Here is a 23,329-nt window from a genome sequence, read left to right on the forward strand (position 1 = left end):
CTGTGTTTGAAGAGGATGCTGCTATTCCTTTTGCTTCTGTTTCAGCAGTGTCCACGGAGGCTGCCTGCAGTACATATCCCATGGTAAAGAATTTTGAAGTAAAGCAAATTTTAAACTCTATCATGAGTTTAACTCATGACAGAGTTAATGACACTCGAAGGTGGCTATACAATGCCAGAAGAGAGACGATACTGTTTATATGGTGATTGCTGATAAATATCCTTTCTTGCTGGAGTGCAATCAATGGGAGGATTTGGCTAGCTCTTCCATGAAGGGTGTTTCCATTTCTGCCCTTTTAGAGACTTACTCATTCAGCTATGTCCGATATTTTAGGGATAAAATATGAAGTTAATGCTGAAGAACATTGCTGTACTTTGTGTCGGAACATAAAGAAATCCAGTAACTGCCTAAAATGAAATAGCTTCCCCCATACACACCTTACACTGGTAATTTTAAGTAATTGATTTAGGGGTAGAAAAATACTGATGTGTGTCAGTGTAGATGTTGAGATCGTGGATTAATGCATGGATTAGAAGTGGGCTGTGATTCATACTTAGTAACTTCTGTCCTCCCACGAGCTTAGCAATATCTAAAGGCTATTACAATATTGCAATCACCATTTTCACTTCTGTTGAACCAGCAAACCTGTTACGGAATGACAGTGCACTTCATATCTTCCTCCTTGTGCTGTCACACCTCAGGTTACCTGGAAGGGGGTTAATAGGCATAACCTGGAGAGCTTCTGGCAAGGGAAGTTTTAGATGTGCTGGCAGCAGATGACATAAATCCATCCAGGACTAAACCTGGATGAGTGCCTGTTCAACTTCATATGAAAAGGAAGTCTAGTGTAGAAAACTGAATGGACAGCCCAAGCTGATGGGCTCAGTATGATGGATTGAGCCTGACTGACTGGTATCAAGTATTGGACCAGAGTTCTGTGACCTTTGCAGGAGAAAATGCCCAGTTCTTTAATCTAGAGCTTGGGTCTTTGGTTTGCAGAAGACAGACAGGGGAGCAGCTGCTTCTTGAGGCCGTCTGCAATTAGAAAAAGAAACTGGAAAGAGGGAAGAGAGCTGCAGCTCGCTTGCTGAAATAGTGAGTTCTTGTGTTTGTGGCTGTTTGCACAAGACTGTATTCAAGTGATCTTTGTGGAATAGAAACAAACCATCCCTTGAAGTTGCTGAGCTGAAAGGTTGCTGAATCAGCCGAAAATAATAATAATGTCATATTCTGCTCATGAGAGGACCTTTAGCTCCTCTGGGGTTGTCCAGTTGATGTGTGCTTCAAAGTCTCAGGCAAGCTTCAGATGGTTGACCTGGCATGTGTTTCCTAGCCCTGCTTTGTAGATTCTGACAGCAAAATTGTTGTGTTCTGGTTACAGTTCTTAATTTTATTTGTGAGTGTGTAAGTAAGAAGACTATTAATTAAGTGAAGATGTGTCTCTTTGTGAGCAACTATATGTACCTGTATCTACCTGCAGCAGCACTGGCATAAACTAAGCATCATGTTTTCGCCAGTTCCCGGAGGAATTCTCTGTTTATCCAGGCTTGGCATGATTGTGTGGGGGAAAAGGAAACGTTTTTTGAGCTGCTGTTGGAAACAATGCTATTGCTAAATATAAGCAAGTAAAACACAGTTGAAATGTGTTGTGCTGTAATTTTGTTTCCTGTTTTACCAATCCTACTTATTTTCCTTTTATTTTTTTCCTTACAGAACAATTCAATTAAAACATCGAAATACAATTTCTTCACTTTTCTGCCTCTCAACCTGTTTGAACAGTTTCAGCGAATAGCCAATGCCTACTTTCTTTTCTTGCTGATTTTGCAGGTATGACTTCACTGTGCTGTTTCCAGCAGCTTGTGTTCTTTGTTATCAAAGCCAGTCTATGTTTGACAGATGTAATGAAGATCAAGTTATATCCCTATTGTGAATTAGTGTCTTTGTAAAACGTTATAGTAGATAGAAAGTAGGGCAGAGAAAAAGCAATTTTCTCTCTTAGCTTTGCATATAAGGATTTGAACTAAATGAAGAAAAAAATTTAATTAAAGTTTTCAACAAAATTGTGCAACTTTTTCATGCCATGCCCTACTACCCCTTTATGTCTACATCTGATTGCTCCTGGCTGTCCTCAGATTTGCATTACTTATTCCTTCTGTAATATAAAGCCAAGATGTCTCTTCCCAATAGATTTTAAGGCCCATTCCATTGGCAGTCTCAAAGGAAACAGCAAGAAGAATAAATGTATAACCTATGCTGTTTCCCTGGGCAGGAGGGAGTTTAACGTCAGGAAGGCTCAAGGTTGTGGGTAGTTTGTATGAAGGTGGATATTGCTGCTCCCTGCTCCAGGATGAGCAAGGTGTCCAGTATGGAGTGTGTCAGACACTGGTGATGCTATTGAACCCTGTGGATCATAGTGGCACTGAGTTGCACTCTGCTCACTGCTGCTGGTAATAATACTCTGTCTGAAAGCTGAACATGCTGGAGAAATTGATACCAGAATTTCTGACCCTTTGCACTTTGCTAAAATACAGCCATGCACTCTGTTGTCGTCGAGTCATATCAGTACACACATTATCAGGAAAAAGGGTATAATTTTGAGTGTGTTTCAAGTATGGTATTTTAAATTTGACCATTTCAATGCACACAAATTTGCAAAATAACTAATTTCAAATGCTTTTTTTACAATTTCAGCTCAAAAAAAGCATAGGTAAAATGTAGTTAAGCCTGCAGCAAACCACATATGATCTTCTTTGCTTATTTACAGGGAATGAATTTTGGAAATTACACTGACTGTATATTTTTCAAGAAACTAGTGAAAATGCCTTTTCAGCTAAGCTGACAGTACTGTTCCTGTGTTGTTGTACTGCACTCTAGCTGTCTGTCTGTCAAATTCATACTGTTTCACACTATTTGCCTTAAATTATTTCACTTTGTGTTTTGCTGAGCCATCTAGGAGAGAGAGACTGTATATAAAAGCACACAGCTATTTATTTACATCAAGGTGGTCTAAAAAGGGCAGACATTAGTCTGTTATATCTACATATTGCTCCATTTAATTTTTTCCCCATCCCTGTGGCACTGGGTGTATCAATTCCTTCATCGGAAATGGATGTGGTGGGTAGGCTGTGGGGACTCTGCCTGCCTACTCCTTTGTCACAGACCACGGTGACATTCATATTGCTAGTGAGGTGAGAAGGTAGCAGTTGCATCCTATACAGCTGAGCAGATTTGTGCTTGCCTCTAAACATCATTCCTCCTGGACAGATGTGGTGGTGCCTGTAGGATCTGGGCTGTGACAGTGCATAAATGTCAACTTGACAATACACACGGAGTTTTGACACTGCCCAAATCCAAACTGATGGACACAATAATGCTGGTTTCACATTGCTTCCATCCCTAGTGCTGTGCTTTTAGAGAAAGGGGAGAACTATGTGGGGGTAAGACATCTACCTCTCCATGACTGAAGGCATGACAGAATCAACTTGAACTCTTGGGTTCTCTCACTATTAAAGATGTAGGAAACGAAAATGGCTTTGTTGGTCTTGGAAGAGCAAGGTCAGCCCTGGCAACAGCTGTGTGTTTTTAGTGATGTGAAGTTTACTTCAGCAAAATGTTAAGAGTTAAAGAAAGAACAGAAGCTTTTGAAAGCTCTGCACAGCTAGCTTTGCTCAGATAGCTTGAAGTTCCTCACAGCAGGCTTTGCTTGCCCATGTCAGTATTTCCAAGGAAATCCACTGGGGACTTCGCAATCCTAATTTTACAAACAATAAGAAATAGCAACCCACTACACTTTTTGACAGCTCCAAGTTTATAACTGAAATTACAGCTTGTTTTTAAGCAAAGCTTGGGTTCCCTGGCTCTCCCACTTTTGTGGCATCGCACATCAAGGATAGAGCTGCATTTCTTTCTTTATTCTATATTCAGATACCGCAGAAAAATGTTGTCTGCAGCTTGATTAGGAAACAGTGGTTTTCTGAACTGGCAGGAAACTTCTTAACTCAGATCTTTCCTTCCTACAGTTGATTCCTCAGATTTCCTCGCTGGCCTGGTTTACAACAGTGGTGCCCCTGGTTCTGGTGCTGGCTGTGTCAGGCGTAAAAGATGCCATCGATGATTTCGTAAGATCTGCATTTCTGACCTGTACTTTGGAGTTTGCCTGTGATTCTTCAGCACAGTGACTAAAACAAACCACTTAAACACAGCCGGAGGCAGGCAGTTGGAGAACTAGTCTGTGGCCAAGATGGGGTCTGAGATTAGATACCCAAATCTACAGTTTGTTACCTAAAAAGGAGCTAGAATTTCCATATTGCTGAGCAGCTTAGCAGCCCCACTGACTTTCTCTGAAACTGCTTAGCATGTCTGAAAATGTGGTCACTTGTAGATATGTCTGGACGCTGGCACAGAAGTCCACTTAGGCTTCCACTTCGGACAACTCATCCTCTGTCATCTAGCTCATGTATGTGGAAAAAACCATTTGGTAGGAAGCAAGAGCTTAACCCACCTGTGATTTTTCAAACTTGCCCAGATTTGGCCAAAGTTTATTCCCAACAGGGCTAATAGTCAAAGTCACAATGACTTCACAGGTTGATGTTAGAGCTAGTTTTACAATCTGATTTTCTCTTGTTAGTAAAATAATTTTGATGCTCTATGGAGCAATGCCAAAACATCTGTAGCCACTTTCCATATCAGAGCAGAAGATTGAATTTCTCTGGTATTTACAAACTGAATTGGGCAGAAGCAACACCGAGTCAGAAGTGTGTTAAGTGACATACAAGGCTCTGCCCTCCTTCTTCCCACCAAGAATAAGCCCCGTGTTGCCTGTTGCCCTTTGCAGACTAGTTATGCCCTGCGTAACGAGTGTAAACATGCGCTAGACTCTGACTCAGCTGTGACCCTAATCTGCCTGACCCATTCAGCCAGCTGGGTGGAAACCCAAAATGTTAATGAATTGCCTACGGCTCTAGTGTGCTTGGTTTCCTGGAAATGCCTTTTAACTTACTGATCCAATTTTCAGAATCGACACAAAAGCGACAAACACGTCAACAACCGCCCTGTCCAGGTCCTGATCAATGGCATGTAAGTTGTTTTTCTTTTTGCCATAATTCTGACTGGCAAGAGCATTCTCTTAGTAATATTTTTAATTTTGTGTGTGTGGTGTGTGTGTGTGTGTGTGTGTGTGTGTGTGTGTTTCCCAAGAATCCCTAAACATTTTAAAATCAAATTGTGTTTCACACTACTTGTTCATCATGGAGTTTTAGACTATGGGTCTGATTAATGAACCCAAGACACAGTACCACAACCTGTGCTGTGGCCTTGTACTGACAAAAAATAAACTCTTTCTGTTCCTGGATATATATGTTTGAGTAAGCTGTACTTTGAGAGTCTTGAGTCATTTTACTCCTTACCCCAGAAGTGATGAGCAAAGCTATCCTGTGTCCATTTATGTTCATGGCATTTATTTTGCATTAAGCAATACTGGGCATTATCAACAAGTTTTATTTGAAATTAAGAAGCTGGAATTACTCCCTCGTACATGTCATAATACTTTGAGTGTGTGTAGCATTTCTGGCTTAAATGTACTCAAAACATTTCAGCTGTGTGCTTTGGACATTGCACTGTTAGCATTGTTCTTTCCTAGAGAAAAAAAAAAAGAAGAGGCTTTGGCTTTTATGGCAGACAGATGTGCTGTTTACTTGCAGCACCATGGAGTCCAACTCTGTGTAGGACACGGCTGCAGACACTTGGGAAGTCTCTGGTGACTTCCATAATATAGATAGCAAACAGTATGTTGTGTAAGCTTCAACAGATGACCATGCAGTTAAAAATACATACATTGGAAACTGAAGAATAGGAACACACTCTTTCTGCTAAGTAAACCAGTTTCCTAGTTTACTATGTATTAATAGCTGTGTCTAGGAAACACAAATTGAAATAGAAGTTTTATAACATTCTGCCTTTTTCAAAAATTGGAAACCACAGGTCCTGCTCAGTTCTGACCAACATTAAAAAAGCAAGGCTGAGCTGAGTTCAAGCTTAAGTACCGAGTCCTGTTTTGAGACAGTTCCTGATATTCCTCACCTCTGGATTTTGCATACACAGTTATCATGACTTAGTTACAATTGTGCTTGCAGTCTAGCTGGCTGCCTGTGTGCACATCTGGCTTGGTGCTATGGAGAGCACTGCAGACTTGGCTCAGGTAGGCACATGCACAGCCAAATGCACAACCTGCATTGACCTTCCTGACAGCCAGTTACTGTGGCCCATACCACTTCGAAAACCTAACACAAGCAGTTTTCACAGGTGCTTGGGAAGTCTGTTACACAAAATAGAAAGGTTTATTTTCTGAGACAATGTGGCCCTTTAAGAGAAGGAAGGGAGTAGTTGGGCCAGAGGCAAGGACAGTTCACATGGACTGTGCTGCTGTTGTGGGACTTGGTCTCAACCTGGCACAGGTTACCCCAACCACTGCTTTTTACTGCTTCTTACTGCTTTTTACTACTGTTTTGTGCATTGTGGTGGTCCGCTAGCTTGGTATGTATCAGGACACACATCATGGCAGACCCTGTTCCATCTTATCAACAGCCCAAGTCTGGCTCCAGGAGCAGAGACAAATATACTACTCTCCCGAGGGGTGTTCGCTTTACATGCTTCCTTACCAGAAGTTTTCTTGCAGGTTGAAGGAACAAAAATGGATGAATGTCCAAGTGGGGGATATAATAAAACTAGAAAACAACAACTTTGTGACGGTGAGTGCTGCTTCTCTCTATCCTGATCACAATTAATCTCTGTCACTCTTATCATTCACAAGAAAATTAGCCTCAGTGTGGCAATAACCACAAGCAGCATTGTGGTGCAGTGCCCACTGACTGTGTGAACTCATGCCAAGTCTGTCTGTCTGTGTTCAGGCTGATCTGCTGTTACTCTCGAGCAGCGAACCGCACAGCCTGACGTACATCGAGACAGCTGAGCTGGATGGGTAAGTGAGCCCGGCCCTTGGGTGCAGCCACTGCAAAGCCTGGTGACCCTGGGTGCTGCAGGCATACCTGCAATAGCTTTTGTAGCAACAGTTTCACAATATTGGGGAATACACTTCGGGTAGGTATCTTGAAAATAACGTCTTCTGATGGATACTTTTCCTCCAGTCATGTGAGAGGGGAACTTTTCAGTGACAGTTCTAACACTGAGAGTTAGAACAGATTTGTGCAATATCACAGGTCACTGGCAGAAGCTTTCTGTTTATCTCCCATAGCCTTTTCTTTTAGACAGATTATCTGAGTGAGATAGTCATAATGAATAGGTCCAGTAACCTCCTTTGGACTGCTATGCCATAATATCAGTGTGTGCACACTGCAAAGGCTTCCAAATGCTTCTCACTTCAGGACACAACTGGCCACAAGGCAGTTGTATTAATTGGAATAAATGGATCTGACCTCATCTTTATGACCCAATTTGCATTGCTGTTTCTGCACTCCCTGCATATAAGCAAGACCAGAGAGTTCGAGAAATTGTGTCTGTCCCAAGACCCTACAGACAGCCCTCTGGACTTTACTTATTTGATTTCTGCTGAAAACGAGCTTGTAGCTTTTGCACGTACAAGTGCCACTTTTAAGAGGCCTTGAACAAATGCAGTATTCTTTTGACATTGCATTTCAAACTCCTCAGCTAGCTAGTCCAGAGACTGGAGTACTCTTCAGGATCAGAATACTGTGGGAGAGATCCAGAGCTCTGCTGTATGCTCAGATACCTTGGAGTCAAATGTGTCAGGAGTGACAGGATACACACCTCACCTCTTGCCTCACCTTCTTTGATACCATGATACCATGCCCAGAACTCCTTTGTCTTTGCAACTCAAAGAGACTCACCCGTTGGCCAGGTGAAAAAGGCATACGGTAACACATCAGATGTCCAAGGAAAAAGAATGTCCCCAGGAGCAGAACTGACTTTCAGGGAGAGCTTTCAGTTCACATGCAACTGTCAGTTCATGTTTTTGTCTCGTGTTTGTCACAGTGAAACAAACCTGAAGGTGAAGCAGGCATTGACAGTCACTGCAGAGCTTGGAGAAGATCTTCAGAAGCTGACAGAGTTCAATGGTGAGTAAAATTTACTTTTCAAAGGATTTGCCTAAACTCCAGAGTCCAGAGAGTGGTTGGGACTCCCAGACTGTCCACTGCCTCCTGCTGCACCGTGCATGGCTGTAACCTGAAACTGCATTGGTGGCAATTCTACTTCTGGACACACACTTTGCTTTCGTCTCTGTCTGTACATGTTGAGACTTGAACCCCAGTAAAAGACTTCATGTAACTACATAATGGAAACTGTTTTCCCAAAGCCTTATGCTTAGTTCTGATCTCAAAACATTCTCACTCTGCACTTTTACATTGATGCAGCAAACCTGATGCAGCAATCCTGATCCATTGCATTTATCTTCTAAGAAGCAGCACTTTTCAGTCACCACACAGACCTAGGGGACTAACTGTGCACACAGGATGGTTGACTACTTTCCAGCCTAAAGCATTCCTCTCCTCTCTCAGTCCCACAATAAAGACTACATTTTAAAATATTTAAAGGCAGGCAATGCAGATGTGGTTAACAGGAAACGTGTCCTTTTTTGCACTGTTTTGTATATCAAAGTAGGGTAGGATAGGATAGGGTAGGATAGGATAGGACAAAATACAATAGAACAGAAGTTGGAAGGGACCTACAACAATCATGTAGTCCAATTGCCTGACCTCTTCAGGGCTGACCAAAAGCTAAGGTATGTTTTTAAGGGCATTGTCCGGATAACTCTTAAACCTGACAGGCTTGAGGGCATCCATCACCCCTCTAGGAAGCTTGTTCCAGTGTGTGATCACCCTTTTAGCAAAGGAATGTTTCCTACTGTCCAGTCTGAACCTCTCCTGGTGCAACTTTAACCATTGCCATGTGTCCTGCCACTGAGTACCTGGGAATACATAGCAGCACATACACAGAAAGGAGCCAGATCTGTCAGAACCAGAATACTCCATGCTCACACATCATCTGCCTGTGGAGAGAGGACAATGGAACAGACCTAGTGATGTTAGTCATGTTGTGCAGTGCCCTGTTGGCTTAGATACGAGGACAGGATTACAGGGACAGTCAGTATGGAAAGGGTTGGAGTGAGTGCTGTTGTCCTTGGAACATCTCAAGGATAGCAGGCTCTCAGGAAATTCTTTAGATAGAGGAGGAAAATAATTTTTTAAAAATTCTTGTTGATGATTCCAGGACAAGTGGTGGGGATGTGGCAAAGAGTATAAAGCTGGCACTATCTCTGGTACAGTTTGTTTTGCCTTCTTTGTTGAGGTTTTAGGCAATAATGTGTGTGGTCTTTGCTGAATGTCAGCTCAGTACGTCGGCATTTCTCTGAAGTGATGGCTGAGGTTCTGAGTGTTTTAGGTCTTGAGAAATGTGTTTTTACAGATGCAGTTAGATGCTTTATATTAGTAATGCCTTAGTTATTTTCCTGAACAGGCTGCAGTGTCTATCAATTTGTAAGCAAAATCTTAATCTAAAATAATTTTTCGAGGATTTTCAGTGTGATGCTTATCTGAGAGCAATGCATTCTTGGAAGTGCCTATTTAAAAAAATGTTTAGAAGTATTTTGGAAAATTGCAAATTTTCTTATCAGATATTTATTTATTCTGTAAATCTCTATTTTAGTTATGTTGTAAATAAAAGTGGCCTCCTCACAATACTTAAAATGAATAAGATGTTTCCCAGGATGATTTATATTTGGCAGTGTACTGGGAAGAGTGCCTGGAATCAGACCCAACCTTGCATTTCCCCTAGCAAACCTCTGCAGAAATATTTAAATATTTATGTAACTCTTTATCTAATTACTTTTTAAGACAGGAAGAGAGGAAAGGGTCAAGCAGCTAATACAGGCACTCAGTGGAATGCTTAATGTGAGTTATGATGTTTGTTTGACATAGCGATGGTTCAGATAAGGAAGATGCTTGCAAAACACTGAACTTCTTTATTTGATTTAGGGAACGGCGAGATGAGAAAGGAAACAATACTTTTCGGTTACCTACTACTCACCACATGTTGACTTGGCAGTATTTAACCTTTCAGTTGAAATGCACTCCAGGCATCTTACTGCTGTTCGTGGGAGAGGGACACAGGAGGCATCTTGTCTTGCTGTGGTATCTTCAGCTGCAGTTAATGGGTCAGTGCAGGTCAATTGGGTGAATCTGTAGAGCTTCTCACTCTTTTGTGATTTGTCTCATTTGGATGAATCCCTCCAGATCTCAAAATCAGCACTTCAGGAACCCAGACCCCCCTGCTTACAGGAGAGCAGACCTGGACATGCAAGGCCCTCACATGAGCACTGTCCCACCACTGACACAGTGTTCCTGCTGGGAGATTGTGCCCTGGGTTTGGTTTGCCAAAGTCTCATTGTGTTGTTTCAGATTGCAGTGCAAAGCCTCTGTTGCCTTTGTGCTCTTCAAGGGTTGCAAGGGAGGCAGTGAGGTGGGTCTGATTACTGGAGGCTTTCAGAAATGAGGGGGTACAGATCTGATTGTTGTTGGACTAACCAGATGATAAAACAGAAGATCAGCATAGTTGTTAGTATGAGCTCCGATGTCACATGTCAGTAAACTTCCTAATCATTTCATCTTTCCAGTTGGACAGTTTGTCTGCCCTAGAGCAGAGCTACTTTTCTATGATAATAACATAAATTTTTGATTTTAAATAACATTAATTTTTGATTTTAAAATATATAGTGGTGAAGACTGTCACGATACTTAAATCTGCACTTTTCTTTTGGAATTCTCTGGATTTTGTTTCCAGTCTCTTAAGCCTGGTGTGTTTTGTCTGAGAATAGCTGGAAGAGCTGTGCTCTCTGCAAATGCTAGTCTTTATGTAGGTATTTTCAGGCTGTGATCAAAATAACTTTAATGCTCCTGCTGATTAAGTGAATAGAATGAACTCTTGGATTCCCTTTCAGTAAGGCATATTTGTATTTTCCAGTTCTTTTCCATACATCCACAGGGCTCTGCTTTGAATCTTTAAATGTCAGGTGGAACTGTTGATTTAAATAGTAATTTAAATAGTAATTTTTATGTCAAGGTATCTGAACACATTTTATTACAAGAAATAAATATAAAGCATGGAAATAGACACTCCAGTCACTTACAGCATCAGCTGCTTGGTCAAAGAAGGTAGCAGTATCTTTTTATGTGCCCCTGGGACTTGAGTTATAAAACAGATGAAATTAAAAAACAGTGAACAAAGACACCTCACTTAATTACTCTTCTGTAGTCTTTAGGCTATGATTTTTCTCGCTTGGGCTCCTGCAGTTTGAGAGAAAATGAAATAGGAAAAAAGGTGATGTCAGCACTTTTAGCTAAAGTTATCCAGTGACATTCTACCACTATGAACTCGCTGTGAGTGGATTAAAACTATGTTGCTGGTTCAGCATTTTTTCTCACCCACATAAAAGCTGTGGAAACTTTGTTTTGTACTCTACCAATAAAACATTGGCATTTTCAAAGAATAGGATAAATCCAAATTCACTGTGGTCTATTGGATTATGACAGGAAGATGGGGAAGGAGCAACATCCCAAATGATGAGTAAGTGTAAGACACAGAATAGGAATGATGGGATCAGGAGTTGACTGCAGCTACAGTGTGAAATACTGTCTCTGGGGAACAGCTGGGAATGAGGTATTGATGACATATTTCTTGGACAAGATTTCCATTTTTGCTTTTACCTTCTTTTATAGGTGAAGTCAGATGTGAGGCACCAAATAACAAACTGGATAAATTCACAGGCACTCTTACTCTTCGAGGAGAAAAGTATGCCCTGGACAATGAGAAGATGTTGCTGAGGGGCTGTACTATCAGGAACACAGAGTGGTGCTTTGGACTGGTTATTTATGCTGGTAGGTAAAAAGACTGACATGTGAATTGCAGAGCAGAGCAGCACTAGCATGGAAGTACATCACACCTAGCAGGCACAGAGGAATCAAGTATTTTCGTCTTTGGAAAATGTGTTTCTATCATGTACAACAACAGAGTTTTGTATTTCATGCATGCAGCAAAGTACAGGAGGGGACTCTTGATGGATCAAGGAAGAAGTAAATCTGGCTAAGAATTCTGTCAAGTGTATTCAATCAAAAATCCCTTATAATTTCAGTGTGACTTCAGTCCATATTGGAATATCAGGGTCATCACTATTACTGTTGATTAGATCTATGCTTTTTATGAGCATAGTCCTTCTGTTGTTTCTATACTCCTCCAGACATGTAAGATAACGTATAATATATCATCACCAATAACATAGCAGTATCAGGTATTCTGCGAAAAGTAATTAAACCTGAGAGGGAGGATTGAGTGTTGAAAGATGAGAGCAGGGTCAAAGTCCAGAATTAATGATTTTATGTGACTATCCCCATATAGCTCAGGCAAATGACTTAACCTGTTTCTGCCCAAATTTTCCACCAGCACTGCTAAATGCACATACCTGTCTTCAAGAAAACTGCAATAGTCATTTATGCTGGAAAGCACAGTGGGGCCTCAGAGGGAATCAGCTTTAGAACAGCTAAGCTTTATTACTAAAATTAACAAGTGTGTTTTGTCTCCAGGGCCAGACACCAAACTAATGCAGAACAGTGGAAAAACAACTTTTAAACGAACAAGCATCGATCGGCTCATGAATGTCCTTGTGTTGGTGGTAAGTCTGATTAATGTGTCTTCATTTCTTCGGATGTGTTCATCATTTCCAGATGCTCCACCTCTTTGCCCACGCAGATGATGAAATATGAGAAGTGATTAATGATAAAAAGAAAAATTACCTAATAATTTATTAGCAGACTGAGTTTGGCCGTGCCTCTGTCAGCCCATCTTGCAAAGCAAGGCCATTACATTGACAGAATTAAGGACTTCTTCTCTGAGCTTGCCATTTTCTCTGGTCTCCCTTGCTCTGCATTTTTGTGTGAGGAATATTTTGAAGTCTGCAAATGCCTTTTTTCTCCTAGTAATTTTGTCATTATCTATTTATCAGCTGTTCTCCCTCTTCCCCCTGATCTCATGGCATCTCTGGTGGTATCTGCATAGGACTTGGTAATTGAGTTTGTTAATTTACATGATGCCAGCTTCTGACTTAACATGTTAGGATAAAATATTAGACATGGTCTCATTAATGCTCAGAAACTGATGTTTTTAGCAACTGGGAAATTTGAGAACACTAATCGTATATAGCAGGCACTCTTCTCAGATTGCAAAACAGATCTAATTTGAGTGTTAAGCTCATCAGTGGTTTCAACAAAGGCAAATACTTCCAGGCAGAGATAGTGATTCTTTTACAAAGTCTCCCAAGATTTTACTGCTTGAGTTTAAAGCCACTCAGGGAAGGAGGACATACACTCTGACACTACTTCAATCAATGTTGCTTGAAGAAAAGGTTTTTAGTTTCAGATTTTATTTACCTTTGGGTGCAAGTTTTTCGGCATGCTACAACACCTTCAGTTTATGACACTAGGAGGGTCTGATGGTCACTATTCCTGCTTTTTCCTTCCTGCTCTTGCTCTCTAGACCAACTTAATAGACAGCTCGAGCCAGGATCCATCCCGAGGCACTGGAGCAAGCCCTAGAGGAGGCATCGAAACACCAGTCTGTCCATCACAGCTATCCTGAGCTCTTCCCTGACTTTATGCTTCTTCAGCACTGGGGCTTAGAGAACAAACATTTCCAGGATGGCATCATTTTCCAACTTTCCCAGTTTACCTCATCCCCTGTCTTCTTGCCTTTTTCTCAGGATGTTGTCTAGCTGGGCCCAGGGATGCCCTGTAATGCCACAGCACAGAGAGCCACTCCAGGGTCATCTTCAATCCCTCCTGAGTCCTTGTTCCATGTACAGTAAGGACATGCCCTTGACTTTAGTAATCTTGCACCAATCTCTGCCAAGTGAAAATCTTGATTATCATCATCAGCTTGTTTTTCCCAGTGTTTTCTTCCCTTCCTCCCCCTAAGGGGACAGCAAAAACAAACAAGGTTTGGGCCTGTTACATACAAAACTTTGCAAGCGTTTGAAAAACTTCACATTTCCTTAGATGTCCTGCTATGCTCCAGCTGGAGAGGATAATGGGCTGTGGGGGATCTGCAGGGTACAGAAACAGAGCAGAGAAAAGCTGAATAGAGAACTTGGAATTTAACATTCGATTAAGATTTGCCAAATCTCCTTTCACAAGCCAAGGATCCCACCCAGAGCTTTCAGTCTGTTTGGCCTCTCTTCATAAACACAAATGAGATGAGTTTACCTTCTGGCTCCATTTTAAAAAACTGAGCAAGTTGCAGCCGATTGCATCAGCCTCTGCCTGGGTTCTTGGGCGCTCGAGGAGCCAAGGGTGTTTGTCTCCTTTACATATTTGTAAGGAACCTAAAATTTTGATGTCTAAGTAAAGCTCTGTCCTACCTTTAGGACCAGGCTCTCTGCACACCTCAGGGGATGTGGCACTGGGTCCTTCCAGCTCACTGGGTGGTCAAAGGTTACAGAGCGCAGTCATAAAAACAGGCAGTATATTGTGCTCTTGAGTTTGGAAATACAGAGTAGCCTCAGCTTGCTATAAATAGTTCATTTAATGTAATGAAACTTACTCCATGTTAACACTGGCAAAGCTATTTTGCGTTTATTTGTCCATAAAACTGCCAGGCACAAGGCAGTGTTTGAGGAGGTTGCCAACGGAGTCCTCATTAAATGTTGGCCTGGTCTGCCCCAGCAAGGGTTAATCAGGAGTAAACCTTTCCAGATGGCAGCTATAGCTGTTTTTTCACATTTGGAAGTGTTTCTCAGTGACCTGAGGGACAAGTCAGTGTTCCTCCACTGGCGATGCACCCACCAGCTCCAGAAATGCTTTTTTCTCCAAAACTTGACTTTTAGCAGGCTTGGGGGAGCATATTCTCAGAGAAGGAGGGCTGGCAGCTTCATCTCTTGTATAACTTAATGTTTCAAATCCTGGAGCAGAACTCAAAGTGCCAACAAAGAAACTGAAAGTTTTAATTCACAGTCCAACTGTCAGTGTTTGTCAAAAGCCACCTCCTCTTTATAAAATTCTTAGTCAAGAGCATTTTTTGTAGGCAATGCATGAGCAGGACCCAGGAAGGAAGGAAGGAAGGATGTTCATGCTGGGAAGCCTCATGAGCATGCACAAGCCTAGAATCAGGGTTTTTTCACATCCTTCTCTTGAGGGCTGTGGTTACGATTGCAACACCCTGCAGAGAGTTGTTTCTCTGCACAGAAATTAATCTCCAGGGCTGTTGTTAATGTCTCGGCCTTTCACATTTGTCTCAGAGCAAACAGCATGTTAGTGAGCTTTGTGTAAGCACGAGTATTGCACATGAGTGGAGTTGTGAAGGGCGAGGGCCAAGTGCACACAGAACAAAATGTGCATGCAGCAAGTGCAGTTGTAGACAAAAGCTGCTGCTGTGACATAGAATCACAGAATGGCTTGAGTTGGAAGGGACCTTAAAGATCATCTTGTTCCAACACTCCAGCCATGGGCAGGGACACCTTGGGAAAGTTCAGCTGCTGCCTTGCCCTGTGTGTATTTCTAATGCTGAATCATACATGGAAATGCCTACATGTATTGTGATATTCTACGAGTGGATAATTTTTAACCTGTGTGGCAGCAAGGTGGGTCATGCCTCTCATATATCTTTAAGTCTTAATAATTACAACAGCACAGACTGAAGTCTTGTATTCACTGCTGGTCACAGATATTTAAAAACACTGCACCACATTCCTTACCAGCAAGGAATATTGTCTCCGTTTCACAAGTCGAGTAATTTATTTGGCCTCCTGCAATTAAATAGAAAAGTTACTACTCATGTGGGAAATAAATGTGTCCCCTGAAACTCAGCCCAGCACCTTTTCTCACTGCAGTTCATTTTTAGTGGATTCTTGGTATTAAAACTCAAGTTAATCAGGCATGAACTTTTCACCAAGTGATTCATATTGCTCCATAAAAGTATCCTTCTTCCTCTCACAGATTTCCTCAGCAGTACAAATATTAGTTTTACCATCAAGGTTTCTATGTTTGTACCTCAATTACTGTTTTTAAAAAAGGTTGATTACTTCTTTAATGTGATTTTTACAGAGTGGCCTTTACATAATGGACCAGCTTACTGATATTTCCTTCTTAATGATTACACTTGCAAAGGATGATTTTTAATCACTCTTTTGTGCAGCCAGTTGATTCTGTGTCTTCATTTTTTTTTTTTTTATTACATTGGCTGCTTTATATCAAATGTTTGGAAAAGTCTATGTCAAAAGAATAATTTTATTATTATTTGTCCAGAAAGGATGTCAAGCTCACTAACTGCAGTTTATCTTCCCCATCATCACCATTTCTACCTTACAAACATTGTAATTACGCTAGCAGATTTCCAGGATGGCGGAGCTTCCCAGTTTTCAAAGCATTGTTAAAAATTAACCTTATTGGTTCCTCTAAGCTTCCATCTTTGAATTACGTGGACCCACTGCATTGCAAATGCTTATTAGCAGATAGGGCCACGTAGTGTTGTTCTTTGTCAGTGACCACAATCTGTCTTTTCCATCTATTACATCATAGGGAATAGATACTTCTTTATTCTTTCTTCCTCCTTCCTCTTGGAGGACTGTCTGTTAACACGTCTGCTATTCACTCACCTGTTTATGACTTTACTGTTTTGTTTTCTTGATATTTTATGGCTGTTAGATATTCATAGTTCTATATTCCTTGCAGTTTATAATTTCTGTTAAATTTCCTTCTTCCCAGTCTTTTTCATTCTTTTTTCAAGTAATATTGCCTAGGTTCTTGTCTTCTTTTAATCAAAAATGCTTTATGACCTATGTAATGCTTTTGTGTCTGTGAAACAGTGTTCATGATCAAGCCCCAGTTTTCACCAAGTTGTCCCACTTTGAAATTTGCTTCCCAGTTGCTGTTTTCCCTGGTTGCTTTAGGCTTCAGGAAACAGGCTTCTCTAAAGTCCAAGGATACACATCACTGGTTAGTGTTGCTTTCTGTTTGCTCAAAGGAAATGTAATCAAATTGTGAAGGCAGACACCAAGGCAACCATTAGTTTTAAGTCAGCAGTTAACTCTCTTTTAGTCACTAGAGTGATATCCAGTGCTGAATTCCTAACTGCACAGTGTTGGATTATCCTTAGTTGTTTTTCAGAAATTGTGAGGAAGACTATGATGCATCCAGCAAATGGCCAGCTAAAGTCCTCTAGTCAGTTTCTGTTTCCAGTTGTGCAGCCAGATGTTTGGGGACCCTCAGCCCAACTCACCTCTAATTAGGTCAAATATTCTGCAGCTGACTGACCAGGAGCACCCTAGTTGAGAAGTCTGCTTGGGATTTAAATCCCCAGCTGTTTGAGGACTTGTAATTCCAAATTGCCATATTCTGCACTGCGTAATTTTGTTCTTGTGAGGTAAAAGTGTCATAACATCACTGTTTTTAGCTCTTCATCCCTAGAAACGTTTTCCTATGATTCAGGCTATCCAACCCAGTTTCATTAGGGTCTTCTCCTTAATCTATACATTATAAATTCCTTGTTTCCAAAATGCTCTTGTTTAGTTTTGATTTGTTTTGTTTGTTTTTCAGATCTTTGCATTTTTAGGACTGATGTGTCTCATCCTAGCCATTGGCAATGGCATCTGGGAGCATGATAAGGGTTACTACTTCCAGGTATATCTGCCCTGGGCAGAAGGTGTCAACTCTGCCTCCTACTCCGGCTTCCTCATGTTCTGGTCATATGTGATCATTCTAAACACAGTGGTACCAATTTCACTCTACGTCAGGTATGTGCCAGAAGCTCCTTTCGTGTTTGATCTTAAGAAAGTTTTAGCTTTTGCCTTAGCTGGGAGCAGCATTTTCCCTGGAAGCTGGAAGCCTGCTACAGTGGGCATCTTGCTCTCTTCACTGCCCATCAAAGGGAATGGCCTGTTCTTTGAGGTGGTATTAGGGCTCATTGGAGGAGTGGATGGCCAGTAAGTAGGTGTAAGCAGCTTAAAGGTCTGTAGTTCTTGGTGCTATATCAGCTCTCTGAGTGTTGCCTCTTCACAGAGCATGTAGGGTTCTGTTGGTTATTGCAGATAGGCAAGCAAGGGTGACAAGTAGGCAACGTGTCTGTGATGCTCTCAAAATCTCGAGGCTGGGGTATAGGCTGAGTAGCCCTATTGAGTTTATCATTACACCTCATTCTTCAGTCAGCTTTGCTGCTGAGACTCTCTTTTGTGTTGGTAAGTTACAGGAATGAAAACCATTCCTGTCCAGTGTGTCACACCAGCAGCAAGGTGGAAATCCATATTGTCTGCAAGTTGGTGGTTCTCTTTGGTTGCACTGAGTGACAAAATGGCTCAAATGCTGTGGAGCTCTGTGTTTGAGATGTGGTTGTGCTAATCCCCCAGCACTGGGCTGAGCACAGCTCAGAGCCCCGCAGAAAATCATCTCCTGGAATGGCACTAAGTGAAACCCACTGCTCCTGCCTCTCTTCTCAGTCTGAAAACTTCTGAAACTTTCTGAGAACATTTATAAGATCTTGTTTTATAAATGAAGGAGAGGAATTTGCTATAAACCTAACAGATTGTTTCAGCGGGACTTGCTTCAACATCCCTTACCACAAGCCATTTAAGGACAGATGAGTTCAACCTGTCATTATCTTCAAAGATGTTTTCTAATTAAAGTCAGTAATGGTGGTGCTGAAGATAAAGATCTTGTCCCTTAAACTAATGAATATTCCATCACCTTCTCTTTCTATTTCATCAGTGTAGAGATTATACGCTTGGGTAACAGTTTCTACATTGACTGGGACCGTAAAATGTATTATCCACTGAATGACACACCGGCTCAGGCTCGAACCACTACACTCAATGAAGAACTGGGACAGATCAAATACATCTTCTCAGACAAAACAGGAACTCTCACTCAGAACATCATGTGTTTCAACAAGTGCTCCATCAATGGCAAATCTTACGGTATGTTATCTGCTTGTCTTATTCTCTGAGTTTTATTTCAGTGTATGCCTCTTGGTCCACAGAGGCTGAATCTGATATCCAGAAGAACATCATGTAAGAAACTGCAGTGATCAAGTGTGGGGCTGCCCACCAGGGATGCCTGGACAGCTTGACTGGATCATTTGCATATCTTAATATAATTTCCTTGTTTCCCCCCTTTTTACCACTCTTTTATCTCCCTTTTTCTGCACCTCTACCATCCAAAGACCCAGCACTTTATTAATTTCTCCACATAAGTCCCAGATTTCCTACATCTGTACTCAAATTTGTTTTTTTGTTTCTTTGTTTTTTTTCCCTGATATCACTACCTAGGTAATCTCATTTTTTATATTATTGACGAGGTTACCCAGGGTATACCCAGGTATTGCACAACATAACATTTCATATGTGTAACTAAACTCCCTCTTAACAGTGTATGAAATCAGTCATCCCTCGTGGTGTTGTCTGCAAATTTTGTCAGCTTCTCATGCTGTTGTCTCTCACATTCAACAATTTCTCACGTCATGAGTAGTGATTTCCCACATCCTTTTCAGGTAGCTGAACTAGTCAATGGCCTGGTCCTTGTCTTTAGTCTTCACCTACCAGAAGAGAGAAAAATTTGCAGGGAGTTGGATAAAATGGGAAAAAAAAGTTATCTCAGTTAGATCCTAGAAGTCATTGATTTAAAAGGCTCATTTATTGCATGGCCACAGATGGTTTTTTTTACACTGCTCACAAGGTGCTAACACCTCGCAAACTAACTAATTGATTAACATCATTAGATGCCCCAGAGAAATTAGTTGCTGCTTATTTGTAGATGGGTGCATGCTTTGCCTGTGTCAGAGACCTGAGTGTGCCAGAAAGCTTGCCTTTCTTCTCAGTGCTATCAGCTGACCTAATAAAAGAAGATACTTCTTCCTGTGAATCTGGTTTTGTGTATATTTGGGGACCACCACACCTCAAACAGTGCTACTATGATAGCTAACGTTAATGCTGATAAACAGTTTGAAATCTCTTCCATCATGTGTCCTTAGTTGACTTCTCCAAAGTGGGTGTCACCACTAACATAATGGGTTCAAGAAATGAATGGGAAATATGTGAAAAGAACGCAAACAGTCTACTGCCTGTAGTTTTTCAAAATGCTTAGCTTCTTCCTAAGACTGTACTTCTCTGGATTTGCTGCTCAGGGTCACATGCCAGAATGATTTAGTTCTGATGTCAGGAAAGGCACTCTGGAGGCTTAAGGGAAGGAGATGTCCAAAAGCCCCTTGGCTATAGTTCCCAAGGGATCACCTGATATGCAGTTCTCAGGAGAGATGGCATCTAAGTTTCTTCTACACTCTCAGGCCCTTTGTGAAGGCCCACAAGCACTACATTTGACTTTGATCACAGCTGAGATTGCTGGTGCAGATATGAGTCAGTATATTGCGTAATTCATTGCATTTCACTGTTTTTTCAGTTAAGTGTTGGGACTGGCTGGGCTGGGCACAGTCCAGACTTTCAGAGTGAAACTTTTCTTCAGACAGAAGTTTTAATAGTGTTTCCTAGAGCTGAGATGTCTTGTATTCCTATGACCAGGTCATCAGTTCAGGGAAAATCAGTAGAGCAGCCTTGCTACCTAGATGTAGGAAAAATGGACTCTGAAAACTCTTTTTCTGTGGCTGCCCAGGAACTGTTGCAAAACAAGTAGGATCCAGGAGCTGGATTCTGTCTCACATTCAAAGGGAAAGGTACAAGAGAAGTCATTCCCTGAAAGCACTTTTGTTTCTTACCTAGTGCTACATCCTCTCAGAGTTCAACTTGAGCCAAGTCTTCTTTACCCAAAAGCCAATCATTTTTATGGTAACTGTTTTGTGTTTCAAGATCTGTCAGTCTCTGGATTTTGCCATGGATTAACAGAGAAACTGATAGATATGTATCATCAGTCTCCAGTACCCATATCAAGATATGTATTCTTACTGAGAGCTTTTCAATAGATACTTGCTTAGAAACACTTTATTTTCATAGTAGAGAAGCTCAGAGACTGCACTTACCCAAAATTTGTGGCTATAACCTCGATCTTTCTTGCTTGCAGGTGATGTGTATGATATGTCTGGGCAAAGGGTAGAAATAAACGAGGTAAGTGCTTCAGTGCTACCAGGATCTGTGCTTTCAGTGAACCTGGCTAAGTACCAGTGGACACAACCCACAAAAGCATAGCTCATGCTCTTGACCCTGCAAGAGCTGATGCTCTTGATGCTGATAACACTGGTGTGTGTTCCTCTGGATGTCAGAGAATTGCCGGTCACATTTCTTTCCAGGAAGCCTGGCTTAAAACCTGCAGGTCGGGAATGGCCCACTGTTCCCTTTGCTCTATATGATATCCTAGTGCATGCACAGCTTCTGTTGAATATTTGGCCATAGATACTTGGCCAGCTATTTGGCCAAGTTTGTTGGAAACTTGGACATGAGTGAATTTTATTAACTTTGGCAGTTAATAAAAGCTTTAGTGGGGAATTAGCGAGTTCAGTTCATACCAGTAACAAGGTCACTGTCAAATTCCTCTTATGTCTGGACTTTGTAAAGTATGAAAATATGTGACTTCTACATTTCTCTTTAGCCTCTGCTTGCTGGCACAGATGCACATGTCTTTATTTCTAAAATGTCTGAACCTACATGCAGTAATCCAAATAACAAACCACAAGATGGTGAAAATCCTGATCCTCATTACAGTGTTTCACTTTCAGGCCATTTAGAATTTAAATTACCCATTGATATTGGCTATTTGTGCTGAGTGCTGGGCCTCTAGGCCTTGCCTGGGGACACATGCTGGACTCCTGCCAGTTGCCCACCCCACCCTCCTGTCCATGATACTCTCTGGAGCAGAGTCCTGCTGCCCACACATCCATGATGTTGCTGTGCCTGGACCTTGCTGTGCAGAGGAGTGTGGGAGGTGTGGGTCTGTGCTAAGTGCTAGATGTCAGCGTGCAGAGGTCAGAAGGATGACTCCCATCCTGGAAACTCTGAGCTCATCAGGGATGGGGAGGGAGTCAGAATTGTCCCAGACAGGCTTGGCAGTGCATTCTTCCATGACACATCATGCTGCGAGCTTCTGGCCATTTCTCCAGCAAGTTCCACTCTGCTTGGGGCTCCTTGTCTTTTGACAAAATGGGCAGTGCCTGTGGAGTTTAACCTTTACATCACTCTTCTGTCCTAATTTTTCCATATCAGGATTTTTTCTTGCTTTGGGAGAATAGGGTGGAGAAGACAGCCTTTTGAATTGTTTTAAACTGGGCTCCCACACTGCACTATCACAGGCAGTCTTTGACGTCAGGAGTGTGATGCCTCCAAAAAGGCATGTGTTGAAGGCAGGCACTTCTTTGCTGTAGAAATCCATTGGCAGGGATCCTGTAGGAACATTAGCTGCCATTCAGAGAGCCAGTTTAGCTCATTGGTTCTCAGCCTGTGTGCTGCTCTGAAAGGCACACCTAGTGCCTGTCCTGTCCTGTCCTGTGATTAAATAGATTTCATGACCTCCCACTTACTTAGATCCACCAGTCTCTGTCATGAGCAGCCCTGCAGGACAGGTCCTTTGAAAATGAGAGGAGGAGAGAGGGGCTATGTTGGCAGGCACTGGTGGACAGGCATATGAGAACTCCACAAATAACACCAAGCCATGTTTTTGCAGAGCACAGAGAAAGTTGATTTCTCATACAACCCGCTGGCCGACCCAAAGTTTGCATTCTATGACCAGAGCCTGGTTGAAGCTGTGAAGATGAATAATGTCCCGACACACAGGTTCTTCCGGCTGCTCTCCCTTTGTCACACAGTGATGCCAGAAGAGAAGAAGGAAGGTGAGGACTCTTGGAGGCACCAGACTGAGTGGTTATGTTCACTCACACCACAGTATGTCTTCTCTCCACAGAAGCTGTTATTGGTCCTTTTGGCTCCCTGGTGATTTTCTGTAGTGTATGACTACACATAAATCAATGTCTTTGGAGATGCCACATGGGAAAAGAAAGGACCAGGGCTTCCACTCCCTGTATGTTCCTGTGGTGGAGCTGACACTACTGCAAACACCCCATCTCTGGAGTGCAGAAATTGCAGGTGCCACAGCTTCCCTGAGGTGGCAGATGCTTGCCCCACTCTTTCTCTACTCTGCTCCTAGTCCCACAAAACAAAGACCATAGAGCTCCTATCCACTGGAGACTCATTAGCTCCTCTCACCCAGTGTTGTCACAGGCACTGGGGCAGCCTCCTCAAATCCCAGACAAGATGAAAACCATACTTTAAAGGCTACAACTGTTAATTGACAGATTGAGGCTGAAAATACTGATGAGAAAAATACAT

The 23,329-nt window shown here is 41.9% G+C and overlaps 1 protein-coding gene across 4 annotated transcripts in view; it reads left to right on the forward strand.

Moving 5' to 3' along the window:
* LOC114069641 (phospholipid-transporting ATPase ID-like) overlaps positions 1-23,329 on the forward strand; it is a 93,552-nt gene that overhangs the window by 49,330 nt on the left and 20,893 nt on the right. For all 4 annotated transcript variants that reach the window (XM_027906592.1, XM_027906602.1, XM_027906608.1 and 1 more), the window contains 12 exons: positions 1,714-1,827; positions 4,020-4,118; positions 5,015-5,076; positions 6,674-6,746; positions 6,906-6,976; positions 8,008-8,090; positions 11,748-11,906; positions 12,609-12,697; positions 17,610-17,806; positions 18,774-18,982; positions 21,075-21,118; positions 22,668-22,833. In XM_027906592.1, the coding sequence (XP_027762393.1) occupies positions 1,714-1,827; positions 4,020-4,118; positions 5,015-5,076; positions 6,674-6,746; positions 6,906-6,976; positions 8,008-8,090; positions 11,748-11,906; positions 12,609-12,697; positions 17,610-17,806; positions 18,774-18,982; positions 21,075-21,118; positions 22,668-22,833 (1,366 nt within the window). The remainder of the gene's footprint in view (positions 1-1,713; positions 1,828-4,019; positions 4,119-5,014; positions 5,077-6,673; positions 6,747-6,905; positions 6,977-8,007; positions 8,091-11,747; positions 11,907-12,608; positions 12,698-17,609; positions 17,807-18,773; positions 18,983-21,074; positions 21,119-22,667; positions 22,834-23,329) is intronic.

Source organism: Empidonax traillii, unplaced genomic scaffold, assembly GCF_003031625.1.
Source record: "Empidonax traillii isolate 1590-97213 ecotype Southwest subspecies unplaced genomic scaffold, ASM303162v1 scaffold26:size2357266, whole genome shotgun sequence".
NCBI lineage: Eukaryota > Metazoa > Chordata > Aves > Passeriformes > Tyrannidae > Empidonax > Empidonax traillii.